At 41.1% G+C, this 23,797-nt stretch overlaps 1 protein-coding gene across 1 annotated transcript in view; it reads left to right on the top strand.

Annotated features, from left to right (window-relative positions):
• Positions 1 to 23,797, top strand: part of TRIP13 (thyroid hormone receptor interactor 13) — a 93,246-nt gene that overhangs the window by 58,070 nt on the left and 11,379 nt on the right. The window contains exons 11-12 of the mRNA XM_089669466.1: positions 9,596 to 9,749; positions 9,854 to 9,966. Of these exons, the coding sequence (XP_089525592.1) occupies positions 9,596 to 9,749; positions 9,854 to 9,966 (267 nt within the window). The remainder of the gene's footprint in view (positions 1 to 9,595; positions 9,750 to 9,853; positions 9,967 to 23,797) is intronic.

The following is a 23,797-nucleotide window of genomic DNA, read 5'->3' as shown; positions in this document are numbered from 1 at the left end:
ATTCACTAAGAAACACATCTAAAAGTTTTTAGAATTTATCTACCCTGCCCACTGACACCATCAACTGTGGAAGAGAGTGTCACATCCTTACTGCTCTAACACCGAAGAACCCCTTACGCAGTTTAGGATTGAACCGCCTCCCTTCCAACTTCATTGTGTGGCCACGTGTCTTTTGAGACCTTAGATCAAATAGTTTCATCCTAATGTTTCACCATTCAAAGATTTGTATATTGCGATTATTTCTCCTCTTGATGTAAAGTGAAAAGTGTTAGAATTAGTTTTATCTCCTGAGTATACTGTATACCCTTTTTAATGCATGATAATAGCCTGCTAGCCTTGCTTGCTGTAGCTTCGCATTGAATGCTTTTACAGAGTCTGTGATCTCTTTGGACTCCCAGATCCTTTCCCATCCTTGGTTCCCCCCAGCAAGTTACTTGCGTTCATATTTTAGCTCCCAATTGCATTACTTTAAATTTTTCAATATTAAACCACATCTGACATATAGCCACCCACCCCTCTAATTTAACTAGATGTTTTGGTAAAGTTGCTATATCGTATTGTGAAGGTATTGCCGTGTTTAGCTTTAATATCATCAGCAAACCCTGAGATTGAACTATTTATTCCCACCTCTATATCATTTCTAAACAAGCTAAAACAGAATTGTTCCCAGAACAGTCCCTTGGGTACCCCACTTAAAACACTAGATTCGTTCATAAAAAGACGTTTATCAACACCTTCGAGACATGCTCTTGTGACCAGTTTTCAGTCCATGTACATACAATTTCATCAATGTCAAAAGACCTTAATTTGTACAATAAGCATTTGTGGGGTACTGTAGTAGTGTGTTTAGCAAAATCTATGTTTTCCTGCTTTTTTTTATCTGTTTTAATAATCATTATTTAAACTTTTCCTTTCGTTTTTTGCATTGCTTGTTAATTTATTTAGTGTCACATTTAAGAAAGCGCAAAATAAATAAACATTATTTCATTTGTAAATACCTTTGCATTGTTTTATACCAGAATCATAATTTTTAGTTTCATTTTAAAAAGGACAAATTATAGAATAAAATCTACACTATTTTTTTAAATTAACATTAGTCAGAAACAAAAAGTGTTTTTTTTTTGTTAATTTTTTTCTTCTAAGGATTGCGAAAAACAAAATACAAAGTCTTGTTTGTCCTTTAAAAATGTATACAGTGTATGTATTATTTTGTTATGTAAAGTATTGACAAATATTTTGATGAATAAACCGGCCCATTGCAGATGTGCCAATTTACTGTAAAGTGAATAGTCTAAGCTCCAGTTCCTTCAAACAATCTTGCTACTTTCCTATGGGCACCTAGACGGTAGTTGACTCACCTCATATTTTTGAATAAATTAACATGATGGTTAATCAAAGCAATGGTAAATATACTTCTTCAGCCATATAGGTGGCCCCAAGAAGATCAATATCCATTACTTTCCTCTAACATAACTTCTGTCCAACATACAGCAAAGAGGGGAGATGAAGGCTCATTGTGCAGACATCTTTATTAACCACTTCCCTAACAATGTATGCATATGTGTGTCCTTAGGAAGTGGTGGTAATACCTGGATGATGGCTGCAGCTACAGTCACCATCCAGATACAATTGTTTATATCTGGCAATGGACTTTTTAGTAAAAGTGATTGGAGTGGCTAAACAGCTGCTCAATCACTTTTACAAGGGGTTGAAGGGGGTTCCCCCTCCTGCCTCTGTGTGCCACTGTTTACAGGCTCTCCCGTCTCACTGGGAGCCCCATGCTGCTATTGGTAGTCACACCAGCTGACCATAGAGACAGTGGAATGGAGGAACTTGCTTTCTCTCATCATCTCTATGGTGTATGAAACTGGAAGCATTGGGATATTGTCACTTCTGGTTCTGGTCTTTTGTTTACTAGTTGTCACAGCTGTGTAAACAGTTTGTAGCTAGTAAAGCAGCCAATCAAACCAATCTTTGTTTGATCCGCTGCTTTGAAGGGCAAAGGAAAGACTTCAGATCTCTCCATAAACATCCCTTGTGATAGCATTAAAGTTGACAAAAAAAAAAAAAAGGATAAAAGGGATTGTGTAAAAAACAAAAAAAAAACAAAACATTTTAAAGTGCCCCGACCATCCCCATCATCCTCTGCCACCCACTACCACCCTGTGCTCATGCGCAAATGCGAATAAATACGTAGGTCCCATATGCATATGTAAACAGTGATTGCACCACTCATGTGAGGTATCATCATGAACATCTGTTTGAGAGCAATAATTTACCTTTTGTGTATATTAAAACTGGCAGCCTATAAAAGCTTATAAAGTGTCACAATTTAATGTATCGTAGTTTATTGCCACATTTGACACATTAGGTTCCATTTACTCATTGCATCATCATCTTTTATATTTTAACATAAAATTCATTATTCTAATGTGTTTGTGTGCACTAAAATTGATTAAAGTTTGCTTTAAAATGGCTGTGTAAATATCTTGTGATGAAATTGCAAAAAAATGTTATTCTACAGAGCCTCTTCGTAAAAAAAAAAAAAAAAAAAAATTTGATTGGGGGTACAAAAAAAATGCAGATTTTTGCATGTATGAGAGAAATGTCAGAATAGACCAGCTAGTGGTTTAAAACATCACTAAAAGCATCTAAAATGCACTTGCAAACGCATTTCACCCAATTAACTAAGTTAGAAGCGATGGATACCCTGCAACGTTCCTTGCCCAAGAAATACTGGATACCGTCACAGTTCATCAAGCTGAAAAAATACACAAGTCCATCTACTTCAATCAACAGAAAAATTAAATAAATAGAAAATCTTTAAATACAAAATATTAATACAGGGATGTGCAATTCCTATCGCCCGATGCCTGGAACATGCAGTTCCGGGCACCGGGCAGGTGTTTTTTTTTTTTTTTGCCTTTAGCCCTGCTGCTGGTAAGCAGCAGGGCTCACCTGTCAGATGAAGCAGTCGGCGGCAGCACTCCCGCCGATTTGCTTTCACACAGTTCAATAAGGAAGGAAATGAACTCTCTTGCACTCTATGACCCAACCAGGGTTAGATGGATCGAACCAGGACATGAAAGTTTCTACCACCAGTGCATATGGGGTTGTGCAGCTCCAAACAAGGCTGGGGAAGCCCGACCAATACTGAGAAACGAGAACAAACAAAAAGCGCACAAACCGATCAATGAAGCTCTGATGAAGAAGGGATGCCCTTCGAAATGCGTCAGCTTTACCCTGAGTGTCCACTCTTATGATGGGACTCGCGCAGGCTGCATTAATCCTTAGTCCCGTTGTGGACTTATATGCTTGATATACTTCGTTGTTTGTGAATAATATTCTGTATTTAATACATTTTGGTTTACTGAGGTAATGCGGAAGGTTTGTGCGCTTTTTGTTTGTTCTCACTTCGCTGCTTTCACAGCCTCTCCGCACCTCTGGCGTGAGAGTGCTATTAGTACAGTGTCAGTGGTTTTTTTTTTGCACTGATTACTGTATTGGTGTCACTGGGGATGTCAGTGACCCCAAGTCAGTTCCCCACCAGTGTCAGAATGCGCACCGCAGTCCCACCATAAGTCGCTGATCGCCGCCATTATTAGTATAAAAAAAAATTCCAGTATCTATACCGCCATTTGTAGACGCTATAACTTTCACACAAACCAATTCATTTACACGTATTGGGAGTTTTTTTTAGTAAAGACATGTCGCAGAATACATTTTGGCTGAAATTTGATTTTAAAATTTTTTTACTGGACACGTTTTATAGCAAAAAGTCCAAAATATAGTTGTTTTTTTTTCTCAAAATTGTCTGAATTTTTTTTTTATAGCACAAAAAAATAAAAAACGCACAGGTGATCAAATACCACCAAAAGAAAGCTCAATTCGTGGGGAAAAAAGGACATAAATTTTATTTTGGTGCAGTGTTGCATGACTGCGCAATTCTCAGTTAAAGTAACACAGCGCCATAACACAAACCGCTTCTGTAACTGCTTTCTGACCACCCTATAGCAGAAATAGTGCTGCAGGGCGGCATGGGTGCGCAAAATCACATATATATACGTAATTCGCGCTCCCGTGATTTTCACATCCCTCCCAGATAGCAGCAGATTGCCCGTCAGTACACCAGTAATCAAATTTAACCCCTTGATTGCCAGGAACACGTTCCTACACAATAAACCTCCAATGCTAGTATAGTGTCAGAACGGATTAATATCTTTGATCAGATCAGCACTATACCAGCGTTCACATTAGTATAGTGTCCCCAAAAACTCAGTGTTATCGTGATCAGCCCGGGCACCTGCCAGCACCTGCTTTTAGCCCGTACGCTTACCCCCAGTAGTAGGTCACTGTCACTTGATACATTGCACACAAAATCACAGTGTTGGCAGAATCAGGCCTGATCTCTGTTAGCACTTGCCGTTAAATTGTGATGACTCTCATATGCAGCAGAGTGCCAGTACTAGTGCCTCGCTACCTTTTGGTGAACTAGCGAGCACCAGTGGCCTAGTACATCCTGGTTTTTCACATACCAGCACTGCAGTATCACTTGGTGACGTGGCGATTCTCATAAGTGTAGTACAAGCTGGTGTGGTGGTGAGCACAAGTATTGTCCTGCAACCACCAAGAATTCGCACACAGGCCCATAGAGCCCCTAGTATCCTACTTAATGTGCTTGCAAATACTGAATGGCAGCCCACAAATTCTGCAGCACCCGTACTTCCCCCATCCACTGCCCAACCTGAAATTCAAGTGGAAACAGCAAATTTAACTACTCCCCTTGATTTTTTTTGGAGCGGTTTTTCATGGAATATCTGTATGCATTGATTGTGGATCAAAGCATTTTATATGCACAACAATTTATTGCCGCCAACCTAAATTCAAACCTTGCCAGACCATTACGGAAGCCAAATTTACATTTTTTTTAGGCCTAACCCTCAACATGGGCATTACTTAAAAAAATTCATTGCAGTTGCATTGGTCCACAGACCCGATTCATCATATCTGCTGCCATGGCCAGGCATAGATATGAGAGTCTAATGTGTTTTATGCATTTCAAAGACAATACACTCTGTCATCCTCGGGGTGACCCTAAATTTGACCGGCTCCACAAAATTCAGCCCCTCGTAAATCACCCTAATCAAAAATTTGCAGATGTCTATACTCCCCAGCAAAAAATCTGCGTTGATGAGTCCCTCATTAATTTTTCTGGCTGCCTTGCATTCAAACAATTTCTCCCCAGCAAGCGTGCCAGATATGGGGTCAAGATGTAGAAGACCTGTGAGAGGGCAACAGGCTATACATATAAGTTTCGGATTTACGAGGGAAAAGCTAGTCATGTGGAGCCCCCCAGATGCCCAGACTACATGGGTAGTAGTGGCAAGATAGTTAGGGACTTGGTGTCATCTTTTTTCCATATGGGGTACCACTTATACGTGGACAATTTGTATTCAAGCGTACCACTATTTAGACATTTGTACAGTCTTGGAACTGACGCATGTGGCACCGTGCGACCTCATGTGTGCCCACCTTTAGAAGTGGGTGAATGCAGGGCGGTATATTCTAATGGTGGGAATACCACACACTTTTTCTGGCATAGATTTCTTCTCTTTTTTTTATTCAGTCCACAGGCTGCATATAAAAAAAAAAAAAAAAAAGAACATAGCATATATACCCAAAGGATCAGCGACGTACTGGGACATCACTGGATTTGATTGATTATACCAGGATGATGCCTACAGCTGCAGGCATCATCCCAGTATCATTTTTTTCAGCCGGCGATCGGCTTTCATGTAAAAGCAATCCTAGTGGCTGATTAGCTGCAGGATTGCTTTTACAAGCAGCGGGAGATGATGACCCCCCTCCCACGCTGCCTTCCACGGCCTTCTCGGGCAGTCCCATGCCATCGGGGGAACCTGAGAAGGCAGCTGGTGTTTCTGCCAGCTGACCATAGAGCTGATTGGAGACCAGAATGGTGCCAATCATCTCTATAGTCTAAGAAATCAGAAGCTACGAGCATTTCATCACTTCAGTTTTGCAGGATATAAACAGCGTCTAGCATCTGATCACACCGATCTTGGTTTGATTAGATAATGTAAGGGCAGAGGAGATATCTAGAGTCTGATAGACCCCAGATTTCTCAAAAAGAATATATGACAATGCCCATTGAAGTTATAGGGGATATTTGCATTCACTGTAATAGCATTAAAAGTGATCAAAAAAAAAAAAATTAAAGGGACAGTGTAAAAATAGTTAAAAACATCAAAATAACTTAACGAAAAAAAAAACACCCTTGCGCGCACACCTGTGCGCGAGCGTTGACTCGGTATGCCGGTATGTAAACAGCGGTTGAACCATGCATGTGAGGTATCGCCGTGAACGTTAGATCAAGGGCAGTAATTCTAACACTAGACCTTCTCTTTAAATCTAAAATGGTAGCTTGTAAAGGCTTTTAAATGTTACCTATGGATATTAAAAACTTATGCATTTTGTCGCCATTTCACGTTGCATGCGCAGTTTTAAATGTCATGTTTGGTATCTATTTACTCGGCATACCATCATCTTTTATATTTTACCAAATAATTGGCCAATATATTGCGCTTTTGTGCATTAAAAGTAAAAAAAGTGTTGTTTTTTTTTTTAAATTTGCTTTTGAAAAATCGCTGCCTGAGTACTATGTGACATAAAAATTGTAGCACCCACCATTTTATTCACTAGGGTGTCTGCTTAAAAAAATATATAATGTTTGGGGGTTTAAATTAATTTCCTAGCCAAAAATACAGATTTTTTTTCAGGTGAACAAAAAGTGTCAAAAAAGGCTTGATCTTCAGGTGGTTATACAAAGTGATGTGTGGCATAAACTTCTAATGCTAGACATAAAATGCCCCCACCCCCCAAAACGACCCTTTTTTGGAAAGTAGACACCCCAAACTATTTGCTGAGAGGCATGTTGAATCAAGAAAAGAATTTTTTTCTTTTTTTACACAAAACTGCCACTTAAATGAGTTACTGCTCACACATGCCATGGGTATATGTAGAATTACACCCCAAAATACATTCTGCTACTTCTCCTGAGTATGGGGGTACGACATGTGAGAGACGTTTTTGCAGTCTAGCCAAGTACAGGACCCCAAAATCCAATAAGCACCTTCAGGTTTTTAAAGGGCTTTATTTCCTCATTACACTTCCTGACTACCGATCACAATTTCGAAGGCCCTGAAATGCCAGGATAGCACCAAACCTCCCCAAATGACCCCTTTTTGGAAAATGGACACCCCAAGGAATTTGATAGGAAGCATGGTGAGTATTTTGCAGATCTCATTTGTTGCCACAAGTTTTTAGAAAATGAAGAAAAATACAAAAACATGTTTTTTCTTTTCTTTTTTATATTTTAAAACCTTGTGAGAAAAAATGAGATCTGCAAAATACTCACCATGCTTCTTTTTAAATTCTTTGGGGTATCTACTTTCTAAAAAGGGGTCTTGGGGGAGGGGGGGGGGGGTTGGTGCTATCCTGGCATTTCAGGGCCTCCGAAACTGTGATAGGTAGTGAGGCAGTGAAATTGCAGGTGAAATTTAAGAAGTTTTGCACTTTCAGGCTTTCAAAGTGTTCACTGGCTTTCAGGCTCCCAAAAAGTCTCACATATGTGATATCCTCATACTCAGTAGAGGTAGCAGAATGTATTTTGGGGTGTAATTCCACATATACCCATGGCTTGCGTGAGAAATATATTATTTAAATGACAACTTTGTGTGTAAAAAAAAAAAAAAAAAGTTCTTGTCATTTTCCAGAAACTTGTGGAAAAAAAATAAATCTTCCATGGACTCAATATGCCTCTCAGCAGATAGCTTAGGGTGTCTACTTTTAGCACCTCAAGAAATGTGATAAGCAGTCAGAAAGTAAAATTTGTGTAAATTCCATTATCTATACCATAGTTTGTAGACGCTATAACTTTCACACAAAGCAACCAATATACACTTATTGGGATTTTTTACCCAAAACATGTAGCAGAATACATTTTGGCCTAAATTTATGATGAAATTTATTTTTTGGGATATTTTTTTTTTTTTGGATGAGTTTTTTTGGGGATATTTTTTATGACCGAAATGAAAAAATATTGTTTTTTTTTTCTTTTTCATTTTTTTCTTCAAATCTTTTTTTTTTTTATAGTGCCAGAAATAAAAAGCGCTCAGGTGATCAAATACCACCGAAAGAAAGCTCTATTTGTGTGAAAAAAAGGGCATAAATTTCATTTATGTACCGTACTGCATGACCACGCAATTGTCCGTTAAACTAGCGCAGTGCTGTATAGCAAAAAAATGGCGTAAATTGCAGTATCTATACCATAGTTTTTAGACGCTATAACTTTCACACAAAGCAATCAATATACACTTATTAGGATTTTTTTTTTACCAAAAACATGGAGCAGAATACATTTTGGCCTAAATTTATAACTAACTTTGAGTTTACTATATTTTGTTTAGCTGAAAGTAAAAAATATTGTTTTTCTTCAAAATTTTGGGTCTTTTTTGTTTATAGCGCGAAAAATAAAAAGAGCACAGGTGATCAAACACCACCGAAAGAAAGCTCTATTTGTGTGAAAAAAAGGACGTAAATTTCGTTTTGGTGCAGCATTGCATGACCGCGCAATTATCAGTTGAATTAGTGTAGCGCCGAGTAGCAAAAAGAGGCCTGGTCATTAAGGGGGGTAAATCCTCTGGAAGGCAAGTGGTTAGGGTTTGACATGTTGGATATCTATTTACTCGCTGCAACTTCGTCTTTTATATGTTACAAAAAATTGGATAATTTATTGCTTTTTGTGCCCTAAAATTAACTTGAATGTATTTTTTTACTGAAATTTTGTGTTTGTGACCAAAATGTATTCTGCTACATGTCTTTGGTAAAAATAAATCCCAATAAGTGTACATGAATTGGTTTGTGTGAAAGTTATAGCGTCTACAATCTATGGTATATTTACTGGAATTTCCGCAGATGCTATACTGGTAATGGTAGCGACTTATAGTGGGACTGTGATAGTGTGGCAGGCAATCGCCAGTGACACTAATATAGTTATCAGATATAATACTGTACTAATGGCACTAGTTGGGAAGGTGTAAACATCAAGGAGCAATCAAGGGGTTAACTAGAAGTCTAACAAGTGTAATTTGTGCTTTTACTCACAGATCTGGCTGTTTTTGGTGAAGAAACGGTCAGATCGCTCTTCTGTTTACACAGAGTTCTGTGTGTTTGTAAAAACAGAGCTTTGTGCTGTGATTGGACACAGCCGATCACAAGGTTTCAGGCAAAATCATTGGCTGAAACCTGATTACAAACTTGTGCTTTGTCTAATCACAGCACAGGTCAGCAGGGGATGCACCCAGAAGCCAGGCGGCGACATATGGGTACATTGCCTAGCATGGCTGTGCCGCCCGCCTGCAGTACATGTATTGTAGGCAAGCAGTTAATTTATCCAAATTGAAAAGTAAATGACTATACAGTCATTTTAACAGATTGAAATTAATGTTTTTTTTTTTTCCTTCTTCGACTATTTTATGTTCGTATTTGGCTAATAGATATTTGTTTTATTTTGAAGGTACCCCAATGTAGTCATCTTGACAACTTCAAACATAACTGAGAAAATTGACATGGCTTTTGTTGACAGAGCAGATATAAAGCAGTACATTGGGCCACCATCTCAAGCTGGTATTTTCAATATTTATGTGTCCTGTATAGAGGAACTCATGAAGGTTAAAATCTCTGATATTTCTGTATTTAAACTTGCTAAAATTTAAACATAACTTGAAAATGAAATTCACAGTACTGAAATATAATTTTTTTCTGTTTCAATTAGTGTCAGATAATCTATCCCAGACAGCAGCTACTTACTCTAAGAGATCTGGAAATGATTGGCTATGTGGAAAACAATGTATCCAAACTTAGTTTGTTATTGAATGATATTTCACGGTAAGTATTACTGCCTCGCTATAGGTTTACAGTGATGTATTAATTGTACAGGTGTTTGTGCATGTTATATATGAAAGGCTTAATATTGCCTATTTACCATAATGACCATTATATTCAGTCATGAGAGCCAAAGACCTAAATCTAACAAGCCTATGGCTAAAAGTCATGATTATTACATACATTGTAGCTGTAAATTAAGCTGATAGGTATGTTATTTTTTAGGCATTTAAATGGAATTACTTGCCATCATTATTTCATTAATCATTTTTAAATCTACAGAATTCCTTGCTCATCAGAAACTTCCTATCAGGGCTGCAGTGAAATCCTATCTTCACTGACTGTGAGCGCAAAGTTGGTTGACACAATAATATGTTATGCTGGTCTTGCACAATCACTAATGTTTTAGGATCTGAGGTAAAGACATTTGAGTCTTTAACATTTTTTTAAATTATTTTTAGCCAATGGAAATCTAGTTACTGCTATGGAGAAAAACACAATATGTGTTTTTGCACGTTTGCACATTTTTTAGCTACTCCTATTGATGTCTACTGGGGTAAAAACGCTTGAAGCTTGTAGCACAAAAGAGCCTCATGTACTTTTTCAAGCTTCAAGTGACACTATGCTTTGATGTGAACAGGCACAATTGTAAACCAGGGCATTGTAGATCTTGAGAGTTTTGGAGCTACAAACTATAAAACCCCCAGGTGTGAATAGGGCTTAAGACTTTTAACATATTTTGTGATGTAATGTATTTAGCAGAATTAAACAGAAGATCTATCTATCTATCTATCTATCTATCTATCTATCTAATCAGTACAGAACAGGCTAACGTTTGAGTTACAGACTGATACCTTCAGGTAATAGACCACTGGCAAGCTTTTAAGGACATGTCCCCTGGCCATTCCCTCATAACCCTTCCCTTCCTTTGTTAGTCCTATGTTTGTTGCTAGTGTCCAAAGGTGATGGACCTCTTTTCCCTTATGAAGTCATTTCTTAGCTTAACTATTTAATTATTTTCTCTTTGTATTCTCCAATTAACTCTTCACGCTCTTCTAATACAGCAATAGAAGTAGTTCAATCTTGGGAATTGTACTCTAAACACATGCTGTGGGAAAGGCCTATAATGTTACTTTGGTCACTGGTTCCTGCATGAACACTCACCTTAGCACCATAGTGTAACAGGTGTAGTTAGCTGCAGAGTGCTTTACAAGTCCAGAGACTTGGTCCATTGTTATGGAATGCGACCCTGAAGACCTCTTGCGGGATATACCCAGTATGACATGCAAAGCCTGGACCCTACGCAGGGACCAGCAATGTGGCCAGGTAAGACAGGGTTACCCAGTATATCTGACTGTTACTAGAAAAACCAGGTCTGTGTTTGGAATGTATTTCCTTTAAAGTGTTAAGTTTTTCAAACTTGGCACTAAAACTCAACGATTCATAGCTTAGTCTCAGGTGGATATTGCATCATACAACAGTTCACACATTTTACTGCTACTTCCACCTATTAGCTTTATGAGATCCTTGGACGTTTTCTCCTGCCCTTTTACCATGAGGACTTCGCTACAGGATGGTCTGCACCGGGGTTGCTGTGTATTCCTCCTCAGATGTGCTTACCATATTTCTGCACCCTACTCTGTGAGTACCCCAAAGGGGAATACCCTCTCTCGTAGCAATGGCGAAAACATGCAAAAGGGAGCCATGGCAAAAGCTCAGGTAAACATTCACTCTAATCAACCAAATCCAAAACACATATACGCTGCCATGCATTACGCTTATGTGACCAAAATATGTATATTCAATTTGAGCTGCTGAAAACCACCTAGTGTAAGTCACCACCAGGCACTTTTAAATGCTACACTATGCTGGCTCCTGTGTGCCTCTGAATTAATTTGCAGTGATACAAAAGGGATGCAGCAGAGTCCTTAAAGGCACAGCTGCACAATTATAAAGTGAAGTGGGCCGGGGGAGTACTTGTCAAAACCTGAGGATCCGCCAGTGATACCCAGGAGTAGGGAAGGTGCATAGAGATCTATATTTGCACTATATGTCAATATATGAAGGTGAGGGCACATCATAAAACTCAGTTGTGGAACATAGTGTGGAAGAGTTTTGATTGCAGCACTAGGCACCTGGAATCACTATCCTGTATATGTATGCATGGATTGATACAAAAAGTGGCTATGATCATTTGAACTTTGTTTTTTGACACTTATAGTTATATGTGCATGAAATTGAGTGGAGTACCTGTCAAAATCTAAGGGTCGACCATTGATACCCAAAAGTAGGGTAGGCACATAGAGACCTATATTGTACTATGGGTCAATATATGTAAAAGCTCATCCATAAACTCACTGAGTGGTGGAACACAGAGTGTGAAAGAGTATTGCTTTGCAGCACTGGTCACCTGGAATCACTATCCTGCATATGCATGCATGGATTGCCACAAAAAGTGGATATGATCATTTGGACTTTGTTTTATGGCACTTACGGTTATATATATATGCCTGAAATTGAGATCGTTATTTGGTGATGTTAAATATATGTAGTTTTATGTGCACATATATTTTGAGATGCACAAGATGCTTTGGGAAGAAGTTGTTTTTTTAGTTTTGATTGGTTTGTAATTAATCAGCAGTGCAACAAATTTTCTATGCAAATATTCACTGTGCCCAAGGCCTGCACAACACTTAATCTCATAGTGGCGAGCTTCCTTAGCACCAGAACAGGACCTTATTTTAACCCCGGGCCTCTTCATGAGATTCTAATATATGGCGTGCAATAAGTAACCTACTGGACTAAGGCTGATTTTGCTGCAATTATGTCACCATTCCTCAGACAACTAACAGTTTTGATTCAGCCATCACTCTCCAAGGCTCAAAAATTCCAGGCTCCTTCTCCAACTTGACTGTCTCTACCTAAAGAGGACCCAGAGATGATGCTAGAGGAGAAGATGTCTCACCTCCAGGCTCCTATGCACCTGATGTTATGGCTTTACGCAATGAGCTTGCCAATGTGGATATGCAGTCCTCTGCTGTGCGCAAAAGCCCTGCCATTGAGACACTTGAATCTCCACTCACCATGCCTTTTTGAGTATAAGAAGATCTGCTAAACCTAAAAAGACATTCCATTCATGAACAAATAGAATGGGCAATTTATGATGATTTGGTCACTCCAGAAAATATTTTTACCCCTCTGCAGGACTCTCTCCAGTGGAAAAACAGTTCACTATAAAATCTGTTCCAGTAGTAAAATCTGCTGTCTACGACCTAACATCTTGATGTACCAAGTAAAAATGTTCCTTTTGTTCACAAACTCTGCAGAAATGTCCAACTCTTTGGTGAGGTACTTGACAAATTCATCAAAGATGTCACAGGAGAAAAGTTTCTTCTTTCACAGTGGAATGTTCACAGATCTTCCTCAGGAGACTCTACCTCCTTAAAGTACAGAGCACCTGCATGTTCTACAAGACTTCGTCTTGTAAGCCTAAGTTTAGCCCTTCCTTTCTGTGTAAGACTTGGCCCCACAAAGTCCACCACGTCTTCACCAGATCTTTCTTCCCAGTGAAGGGGCATCTTCACTTCTAAGAGTTGGTGGAGTCTCTTATTGTTGGCTTATCTCTGGGTCACAGATGTCTCAGGCCTCAGGTCGGTGGTTTCAAAGGGCTACAATATAGAGTTCAAAACTCTGCCTCCTCCACTTCCTTTCAAAGCAACCAAAATCTGCCCAGGAACTGTCAGATCTGCAGAATGCTTTAAAGGCTTAGTTCACTTTTTTTTTTTAATAAAATCCAGCTCCCCCTATGCATCAATATACCATTCATGTACCTCAGTTGCAAAAATATGCAAGCTCTCTTTGATCTGGAGAGCAAGACCTTACCTTAGCCTTTGGTAATTTTTTTAGAAAGCTTTTTCAATACTTGGAATATAGACAGAGAAAAGAGGAGCCAATAGGACACTGGTAGCATATTACCAGCTGATCTCATTAGCACACACATCCTTTAATGACCTCATTAGTACACACCCCTCACCCATCAAATATTTTTCACAGCATCCCCAGGATCTCTCCCCACATGCATTTGCCTGGCTACCCCAGCATCTCTACAGATGGGCTCAGGCCGAGTGATTGGATAGATTCTGTGTCCTCCTATTATATAGTTTTGGTAAATCTAAAGAAGACCATACAGAGATTGTATAATCAGATTGTATATTGTATGACCACCTTTTTACACCTAAAATTACCTAGTTGCGCTTTCAGTGTAATTAATTGTTAATGGCACACCAAACACAGAAACAAGCACCCGTTTTGCCACATGAAAAAACATGACAAATGCAGCAAAACATACAGTAAAAAATGTGCAACACGCATCACGCTAAAATGTCCCTTGGGCTACTTTGCCACATGTAGCACAACCCATTGCAATCAACAGGCTGCCCTATGTGTGTCGCTGGAAAGACGAGCTAAAAAACATACTCTACTCTAGGTGTGAATGGGACCTGAAAGTGAAATTGGTGCATTTACACAGAACAATGAGGCTCCATTCACATCTGTGTCTTTCCGAATGTATGGCAATCTGCATAGAGAATGCACGCTTTGCCATTCTCTAGGACCTCCTACTCTCTAGCTCCCTGATCTCCTCCTCACACGCCCGATTGCAGGATTTCTCCAGGACTTCCCCCATCCTCTGGAACTCCCTACCCCAATCCATCAGACTGTCACCTACCCTTCTCGCCTTCAGGAGCACCCTGAAAACCCACCTCTTCAGGGAAACCTACCCCACCCTCACCTAACAACTGACCTCATCCACTCCTCCCACCACTCCATCCCCCACAGCCATTTTCTCCTGTACTACTTTCCCCTCCCTCCTAGATTGTAAGCTCGAAAGAGCAGGGCCCTCGAACCCCTCGTGTATTGTATTGTTTCTGTCTTGTCTCATGTTCTGTCCCCCTCGCTATTGTACAGCGCTGAGCATACCCTTTGGCACTATATAAATACTGTATAATAATAATTAGTATATAAGGTTAATTTAGCAAAGTGCAATTTATTTACTTAAAACTTTGAACACCACTGCTGATTGATTGATATAGGTGGGGGAGCATGAGATTTTTTAGCAACTTCCAAAAATACACGCTCCAACCATCTCTTTGCCTGGAACACTTAGGTCTGATTCTGACACATCCCAAGCAAAAGTTTTCCTTCCAGAGAATAATCTGCTATCTATCAGAACTCATGCTCAGGACTTGAAACCAAATGATGCCCCTCTGTGATATTCTCGATGAGAGTTCTGGGTCTCATGGTGGTCTCTCTCGAGGCTGTTCTATTTGCCCAATTTCTTTTGAGACCTCTCCAACACAACATTTTGTTTGCATGGAACAAGCATGCTTCTTCTCTCAACCTACCCATGCCCCTGTTCGGCCAAGAAAGGATTTTCCTAGCTTCTATATCACTGGAAAGTGATAATGACTGGCTAGGGAGTAGTGTTTCAATAGTTCTCAGTTCAGGGAACATGGTCATCAGTGGATGCCATTCTTCTTATCAACATCCTGGAGCTCAGAGCAATAAGGATGGCTCCTCACCACTGGATACCCCTTCTACAAGGACACTCAAATAGGGTGCAAACAGAGAATGCCACGTCTGTGGCCTACTTTAAGCACCAAGGGGGCAGCAGAAGTCATGCAGCCATGAAGGAAACAAGATAGATTGTCTCATGGATCAAGAAACACTGCCCAGCGATCTCTGCTGTCCGCATCCTGGGGATAGACAAGTGGAAGGCGGATTACCTCAGCCACCACTGCCTAGACCAAGGGGAATGGGCCCTTCAGCCTGACATCTTCAACATGATTTGTCAGATATTGGTGCTGATAGCCTGGTCTCCACATTCAAAAGAACAAGTTACCACTGTTTGTAGCCAGAACCAAGGATCCTCTACCATTGGCATCTGATACATTGATAATTCCTTGGTCTCAGTTTAATCTAAATGTATGCCTTCTCTCCAGTGCAAACCATACTTCATCAGCTCCGAAACAGAGCAAGAAAAGAAACTGGTTATTCTCATTGCACCAAAGTGGCCCAAAAGAACCAGGTACACAGACATACTCAGACTACTAAGTAACAACCCATGCCCCCTTCCCAACAGGCCAGACCTGCTCCAGGACCCTTTATTACATCCTGTTTCTCAGTCACTGGCTTTTTTTTCTAAACACAAGAAAAACCACTTCCAGAAAGAAATACTATTGAGATTCTTATTTGCCTGATGTGAACACAGGTACTTTCGTCCTAGAAATTACTCCCGCATTCTGGCCTTCCTACAATCAATACTTTACCAGAACTTGGCTGTAAGCACTCTGAAAAGGACATATTTTGGCCTTGTGTGTTTTTTCAAACATCTCTGACCTTGATCCCCCTTGTTAAAACTTTTATTCAAGATGTATATTTGATCATTTCTCCCTTACAGCACTTAGTACTTTCTTAGGAAATGAAATCTGGTTCTCATCTACTCTACAGAAACCACCCAGTGAACCTATCAGGAAAATCCACTTAGATAATCTCTCCTGCAAAGTGGCCTTCTTAGTTGTGGAGCTAGGTACTTGGCTATGATAAACAAGTTATGACCGTTTGCAGCGGCTCTTTACACTGTCACTGAATTGATGTGCTGATTCATCTCACGGTCTGCTTCATGCCAGCAGGGGGAGCCAGGAAGTCATGGTGCTCTGCGATGGCCACAGTGGAATGTGTGAAATGAAGTTCAGGAAGGGAACCATACTGTAGACTTCTGGTGACTCTTGAACTGCATTTCCCAAAGGGAGATTGCCAGAAGGGAGGGGAAAGCGCTGCATTTTCTCAGGCTGTATAAGGCACAGCTGTTTCCTGCCATGAGGGACCCCGGAGAGTGCACATCACTGTCCAGGATGCACCATCACTGCCCCATATTGGCAGCCAAAGTGGGATCAGGAGTGCTGAGTTCAGGAGTCACCTGGGTGCAGAGCAGAGAGTGGACTAGTCACTGTATATGACCCGATGTTGAGCTATTGCTCTTGGGATTTACTGTCTGCTGCTAAAGAAACTGCACCCTTTAGAAACTGACCATACAGGCATCTTATAGTCTCATTGCTGCATGTAGGCTTGACTGGGACTCGTCTCATGTGCACCAACAGTAAATTGGGCCCCAATGCTAGCTGGCTAAAGAGTCAGGGCTAAAGACTGTCCCTTTACAGCTGCTACACAGACACTTTCAACTATTGCTTATACCTAGAGGTACCTCTCAGAAACATTGCACCATATCCTAGCCATTCTCCTAGAGTGCACTCTAGACTAGTTATAGTGATATTATCCACATTGCAGTTAGTGCTTATATATATTTATAGCTGACTTTGCTGATTCATGAGTTAATCCCAATATAGCTGTATAGGACTCTCTTCTAAGTTGGCATAGTGATTATATTGTCTAGCGGACTGTGTCTGAACTTACCTTCTGTGTGTTCATTTATGCTCATCCACCATTTACTCTGACCTATAACAATACGTTGAGGTAATTCACAACTAAATTATCTTGTGTCCATTTCCTGCTACTAACTCACAGCCATGTTAAAGATACTGTATCTATGCTTGTGTTCTTATAAGTTCTTGCAGTGACTTTCATTTAACCAGGTTTGTCAGAGGGACTGAGGTTGTTCTTAAAGTCAAGGAGCAGAACAAAGAGCCCAAATTACCAAGCAGCTCCTTCAGGGGTAGTGCTACAGTTATCACAGCTGTCAAACATGTCTCTTAGAGTTAGTGACTCTTTTTAAGGAGGCATTCCTCATTCTTCACAAAGACAAGTAGTCTTACATCCAAGACCATTATTTCTTCCTAAGTTATTTGGTTTGCATGAAAGTTTTATAGCATTTACAAATGGTGGTATATTTACTGGGATTTTTTTTTTTTAATTTTTACTAGTAATGGCGGTGATCAGCAACTTATAGTGGGACTGTGGTGGACATTCTGACACGGGGGAACTGACTTGGTGTCACTGACATCCCCAGTGACACCAATACAGTGATCAGTGCTAAAAAAAAAAAAGCACTGACACTGTACTATTAGCACTGGGCAGGAAGGGGTTAACGTGAGGGGTGATCAAAGGGTTAATTGTGTGCTGGGAGTGTTTTACTAAGGTGCAGTGTGTGTGTGATTCACTGTAATCACACTGCTGTGGATGGCTGTGCTGTGCACAGCCATCCACAGCAGTGTGCCCGAGCTGACAGAAAGTAGAACTGTTAGTAAACAAAACAGTTCTCCCCTCTGTCAGAGGTCCTGGGAAATCACCGGGCGCCGGCAACTAATTACTGGCCAGGGCCTGGTGATTGACAGCCGAGAATGGCAGCGCAGGTAGAGCGCGTGTGCCCCCTACCCGGAAATTCAAAATCACGTGTGTATATATACGTGATTTTGCACACCACTGCTGCCCTGTAGCAGTATTTCTTCTCTAGGGCAGTTGGCAAGCAATTAATGAAGTCTTAGTCGTGCCATCTTGCTCCAAAGAACCCAAAGGAAATTGCTCTTCACTGCCTGGATGTAGCCAGAGCCATCAGTCTACCTGAAAGCAAACAGCTTCTATCGGGGACGATGGACTCCCTATTTGGTCTACCCTCAGGACCTTACAAGGAACAGATTGCTTTGAAGTCCACCATCACTAGATGGATAAAACAACTTATTGCCTGAGCTTACACTCGAAAAGACAAAACTTGTCCTCTGCTATTACATGCTCACTCCACCAGGTCGATGGGTGTTTCCTGGGCATTCTAGCACCAAGCCTCTGTTGCACAGCATTGTAAGGCCGCCACCTGGTCCTCTGTTCATACCTTTTGTAAGGTTCTACAAGGTGGATGTCCAGTCTTCTATGGATGTGACCTTCGGATGCCAGGTTCTTGCAGCTGCACTCTTTTTTTGGGTCTGTTGATCCTTATTAGTGGGCCTGTTGGTACACTCCTGTTACAGGACATTGTCCACCCTCCCTTCTATCCTTGGCTTACTCTGCATCGCCTCTTGCAAAACTCTGTGAGGACTCACAGTGGGTAAGGTTATAGCGAGGATTCCCAGTGTCTAATCACCTGAAGGAAGGTACCAGCTTATAATGAAAGGGATAGTAAACCCTTTATTTTAACTTTTTTGTGCTTTTAAGGAACCGCATGCTCGTGCCGTTCCTTCAGAGTACTGTGCCATGGTCAGACAGGCGCTGGAGCTCGCGAAACCCGGAAGACCGGGTGAAGATGAAAGCCTTTGCAGCGGTGACAGTGTGCTGCTGCAGGGCTTCACTTTAAGGTAAGTCCTTTATAATATGCTAGTTTGCGATGCATACTAGCACATTAAGACTCTACCTTGCTGGGGATATTTTTTTTTTATACATGTGGTTTACTACCACTTAAGTGATCTATGAATTCTGTATTACATACAGCACTTCCCCAAAAATAAATAGGTGTATTATGTGCAACATATGAAACTCACCTTTACTAAATATGGAACATATCTTAGTGCAATATAGCTACATAGTTAGTCTGGCTGAAAAAAGACAAAAGTCCATCCAGTTCAACCATTAAAAAAAAAAAAAAAAAGTTATAACTCCAAACCCACAGTTGATCCAGTGGAAGGCAAAAAACCCAGCAAAGCATGATACAATTTGCTCCTGCAGGGAAATAATTCCTTCCTGATCCCCCGAGAGGCAATCGGATATATCCTGGATCAACTTTGCCTATAAATGTTAGTATCCAGTTATATTCTGTGTATACAAGAAATAATCCAGGCCTTTTGTAAAGCAATCCACTGAGCTGGCCACAACCAACTCTTGAGGGAGTCGATTCCACGTTTTCACAGCTCTCACTGTGAAGAAACCTTTCCGTCTTTGGAGATTAAATTTCTTTTCCTCCAGACGTAAAGAGTGCCCCCTTGTCCTCTGTGATGACCTCAGGGTGAATAGCTCTACACCGAGTTCACTATATGAACCACTGATGTATTTATACATGTTGATCATATCGCCCCTTAATCTCCTCTTCTCAAGAGATAATAAATTCAGTTCCTCTAATCTTTCCTCATAGCTGAGCTCCTCCATGCCTCTTATCAGTTTGGTTGACCTCCTCTGTACTTTCTCCAGTTCTCCAGAATTGGTGCCCAAAACTGAACTGCATATTCCAGATGAGGTATTACTAATGATTTGTATTGGGGTAATATGATATCTCTCTCTCTGGAGTCTATACCTCTTTTAATACAAGACAGGATTTTGCTCACTTTAGAAACCGCAGCTTGGCATTGCATGCCATTAATAAGCTTCTGATCTACCAGAACCCCCGGATCCTTCTCCACCATTGATTCCCCCAGTTGTACCCCCCTAGTATGTATGATGCATGCATATTCTTAGCCCCCAAGTGCATAACCTTACATTTACCAACATTAAACCTCATTTACCACATAGTTGCCCAATTAAACAGTGCATTGAGGTCGGCTTGTAAGTTGAAGACATCCTGTAAGGACGTTATTCCACTGCACAGCTTGGTGTCATCTGCAAAGACTGAAATCCCAGACCCTATATCGTTTATAAATACAGTCAGGTCCATAAATATTGGGACATCGACACAATTCTAACATTTTTGGCTCTATATACCACCACAATGGATTTGAAATGAAACAAACAAGATGTGCATTAACTGCAGACTGTCAGCTTTAATTTGAGGGTATTTACATACAAATCAGGTGAACGGTATAGGAATTATAACAGTTTGCATATGTGCCTCACACTTGTTAAGGGACCAAAAGTAATGGGACAGAATAATAATCATAAATCAAACTTTCACTGTTTAATACTTGGTTGCAAATCCTTTGCAGTCAATTACAGCCTGAAGTCTGGAACGCATAGACATCACCAGACGCTGGGTTTCATCCCTGGTGATGCTCTGCCAGGCCTCTACTGCAACTGTCTTCAGCTCCTGCTTGTTCTTGCGGCATTTTCCCTTCAGTTTTGTCTTCAGCAAGTGAAATGCTCAATCGGATTCAGGTCAGGTGATTGACTTGGCCATTGCATAACATTCCACTTCTTTCCCTTAAAAAACTCTTTGGTTGCTTTTGCAGTATGCTTTGGGTCATTGTCCATCTGCACTGTGAAGCGTCCAATGAGTTGTGAAGCATTTGGCTGAATATGAGCCGATAATATTCCCGAAACACTTCAGAATTCATCCTTATAAATACAATGTGAATGTGATATCAGATTAAAACCCTTCAAACCTACACTAATTCCAAATTGGAAAAAAACTTTCAACCCTTGAAAGTTAATAATCAAATAAATTAATCCAAAAAAAGAATCTTCCCTCTTTTATCAACTACCTATATGTGCAACCACAAAAATATCCCCATATGATTCTAAACGTGAACCAACAGAAAGTCATAAAGTCCGAAGTCCCAATAATCAAAACAAAATCATAAAGTCCAGTGTCTCAATAATCAAAATGATAGAACCAAAAAAATGTAAATCTTGCAGCGTTGATTGTGTTCAGTGAATTATGTGAAAAACCTCAAAGAAAAAGAAACTCACAATAGTGCATTACCATAATAAAATCAGAAAAAAAAAAAAAATTTATATATATATAAGCTTACATGCACACACAAATGTGTATCATAAAGTTGTGCAACACTAAGTGATAGTGAAACACTTGTGAAAACCTTCCAAACAATTAATAAAATACTCGTGCTCAAAAAAACTCTGAAATCCTGAAGTGAAACACTCAGTGAAATAGCTATCCACACGTGACACTTCTAGTGAGTAAGGCAAATATACCCTTACCAACCGTAGAGAAAAATCACGCCTTTATAATATAATTAGTAGAAATCCTCCAAAAGAACTTTCTCCTCCTCTCCTCCTTCACTTATTGTCAGGGTGATGTTATAATGCCATCCACTTTCCCAGGTCTATGATCATGGTTTTACCAGGCTCCAGTATAATAAAAATTAGCCATGATATACCTCCATGTATTCAAAGTAACATTTTATTAAGTCTTCTTACATAAAAGTATGCGATTGAGAAAAAAACCCCACTTAATGGGGATTACCAGGCAGTTCTCCCAGTTTTCCAGGCAGTTCATACACAGGTATCCAGCGATTCCCCAACAAAGATGGCCGCTGTAACACTTCCGGTTCCTGTTTCTTGCGTATGACGTCACTTCCCCTCTGACGCGTTTCGTCACTTCCGGGACTTAATCATAAGAGAGAGAGACGTCCTGACACCTTCACTTTCTGAGCCTCGTTAATGCTCTGCTGGTAACTTCCGATATAGAACCAATTCTTCACATCGAACAACTCACATTCTTCGATGTGAAGAATTGGTTCTATATCAGAAGTTACCAGCAGAGCATTAACGAGGCTCAGAAAGTGAAGGTGTCAGGACGTCTCTCTCTCTTATGATTAAGTCCCGGAAGTGACGAAACGCGTCAGAGGGGAAGTGACGTCATACGCAAGAAACAGGAACCGGAAGTGTTACAGCGGCCATCTTTGTTGGGGAATCGCTGGATACCTGTGTATGAACTGCCTGGAAAACTGGGAGAACTGCCTGGTAATCCCCATTAAGTGGGGTTTTTTTCTCAATCGCATACTTTTATGTAAGAAGACTTAATAAAATGTTACTTTGAATACATGGAGGTATATCATGGCTAATTTTTATTATACTGGAGCCTGGTAAAACCATGATCATAGACCTGGGAAAGTGTCAGGGCTCCCAGGTGTGACCAGAGATGTGTGACTGACGCAGGGAAACGCAGACCTCAGATATGTTATAAACAATATAATTTATTAACACTAACAATACAAACATAAACGCAGTGCAATACTAAAACATAATACAGTGCAAACAAACCAAACCAAACCACCCACAGATAACAGTACATACAAGCAAGCGTCGTCAGGCAGGCTGGGTCAATATTAATAGGGCAGGTAGGTACAGGGGGAGCAAGCGGAGATTGGTCAGGGTCACAAGCCAGGGATCAGAACAGGTAGCAAGCAGCGTGGTACAGAGGGTCAGACAGAGGGATGGTCAGGAGCGAGCCGGGATCAGAGCAGGAGAAGTCAGCAGCGGTTCAGAAACAGGATGCAGGACAGAAACAGGATACAGGACAGAAACAGGATACAGGGCCCAGGACAAACACACACCAAGGCAGAGTCTGTGGGTCTGGCCATCCCTTAAATACCCCAGCATAATCAGTTACAGGTGTTAGCTGGCTGCAAAGTTGAGTCTCTGATTGCTGGGAACACCCGCTGGCCAGCCCTGGTACTGCAGATCAAAAGGCAGGTGAGTCCCACCATAGCTGGCCAGTCCATTCCTGACAGTACCCCCCCCTCAAGGAGCGGCCTCAGGACGCTCCAAACAGTCCTAGCTGGGAAAAATGTTCCACCGCCCGGGTCTGGTAACTGGCGGGATATCAAAGACTGGCACACCGGGCAGGACTCCGGGCAGCGGTACACCGGGCAGAGGCACATCGGGCTGGACTCCGGGCAGGGGCACACCGGGCTGGACTCCGGGCAGAGGCACACCGGGCTGGACTCCGGGCAGAGGCACATCGGGCTGGACTCCGGGCAGAGGCACATCGGGCAGAGGTACATCGGGCTGGACTCCGGGCAGAGGCACATCGGGCTGGACTCCGGGCAGAGGCACATCGGGCAGGACTCCGGGCAGAGGCACATCGGGCAGGACTCCGGGCAGAGGCACATCGGGCAGGACTCCGGGCAGAGGCACATCGGGCAGGACTCCGGGCAGAGGCACATCGGGCTGGACTCCGGGCAGAGGCACATCGGGCAGGACTCCGGGCAGAGGCACATCGGGC

The sequence above is a fragment of the Staurois parvus genome, unplaced genomic scaffold, assembly GCF_062004578.1.
Source record: "Staurois parvus isolate SC_StPar_1 unplaced genomic scaffold, SC_StPar_1.0 ptg000077l, whole genome shotgun sequence".
NCBI lineage: Eukaryota > Metazoa > Chordata > Amphibia > Anura > Ranidae > Staurois > Staurois parvus.
Note: the sequence above shows the minus strand (reverse complement) of the source record. Positions and strands in the feature narration are given on the sequence as shown.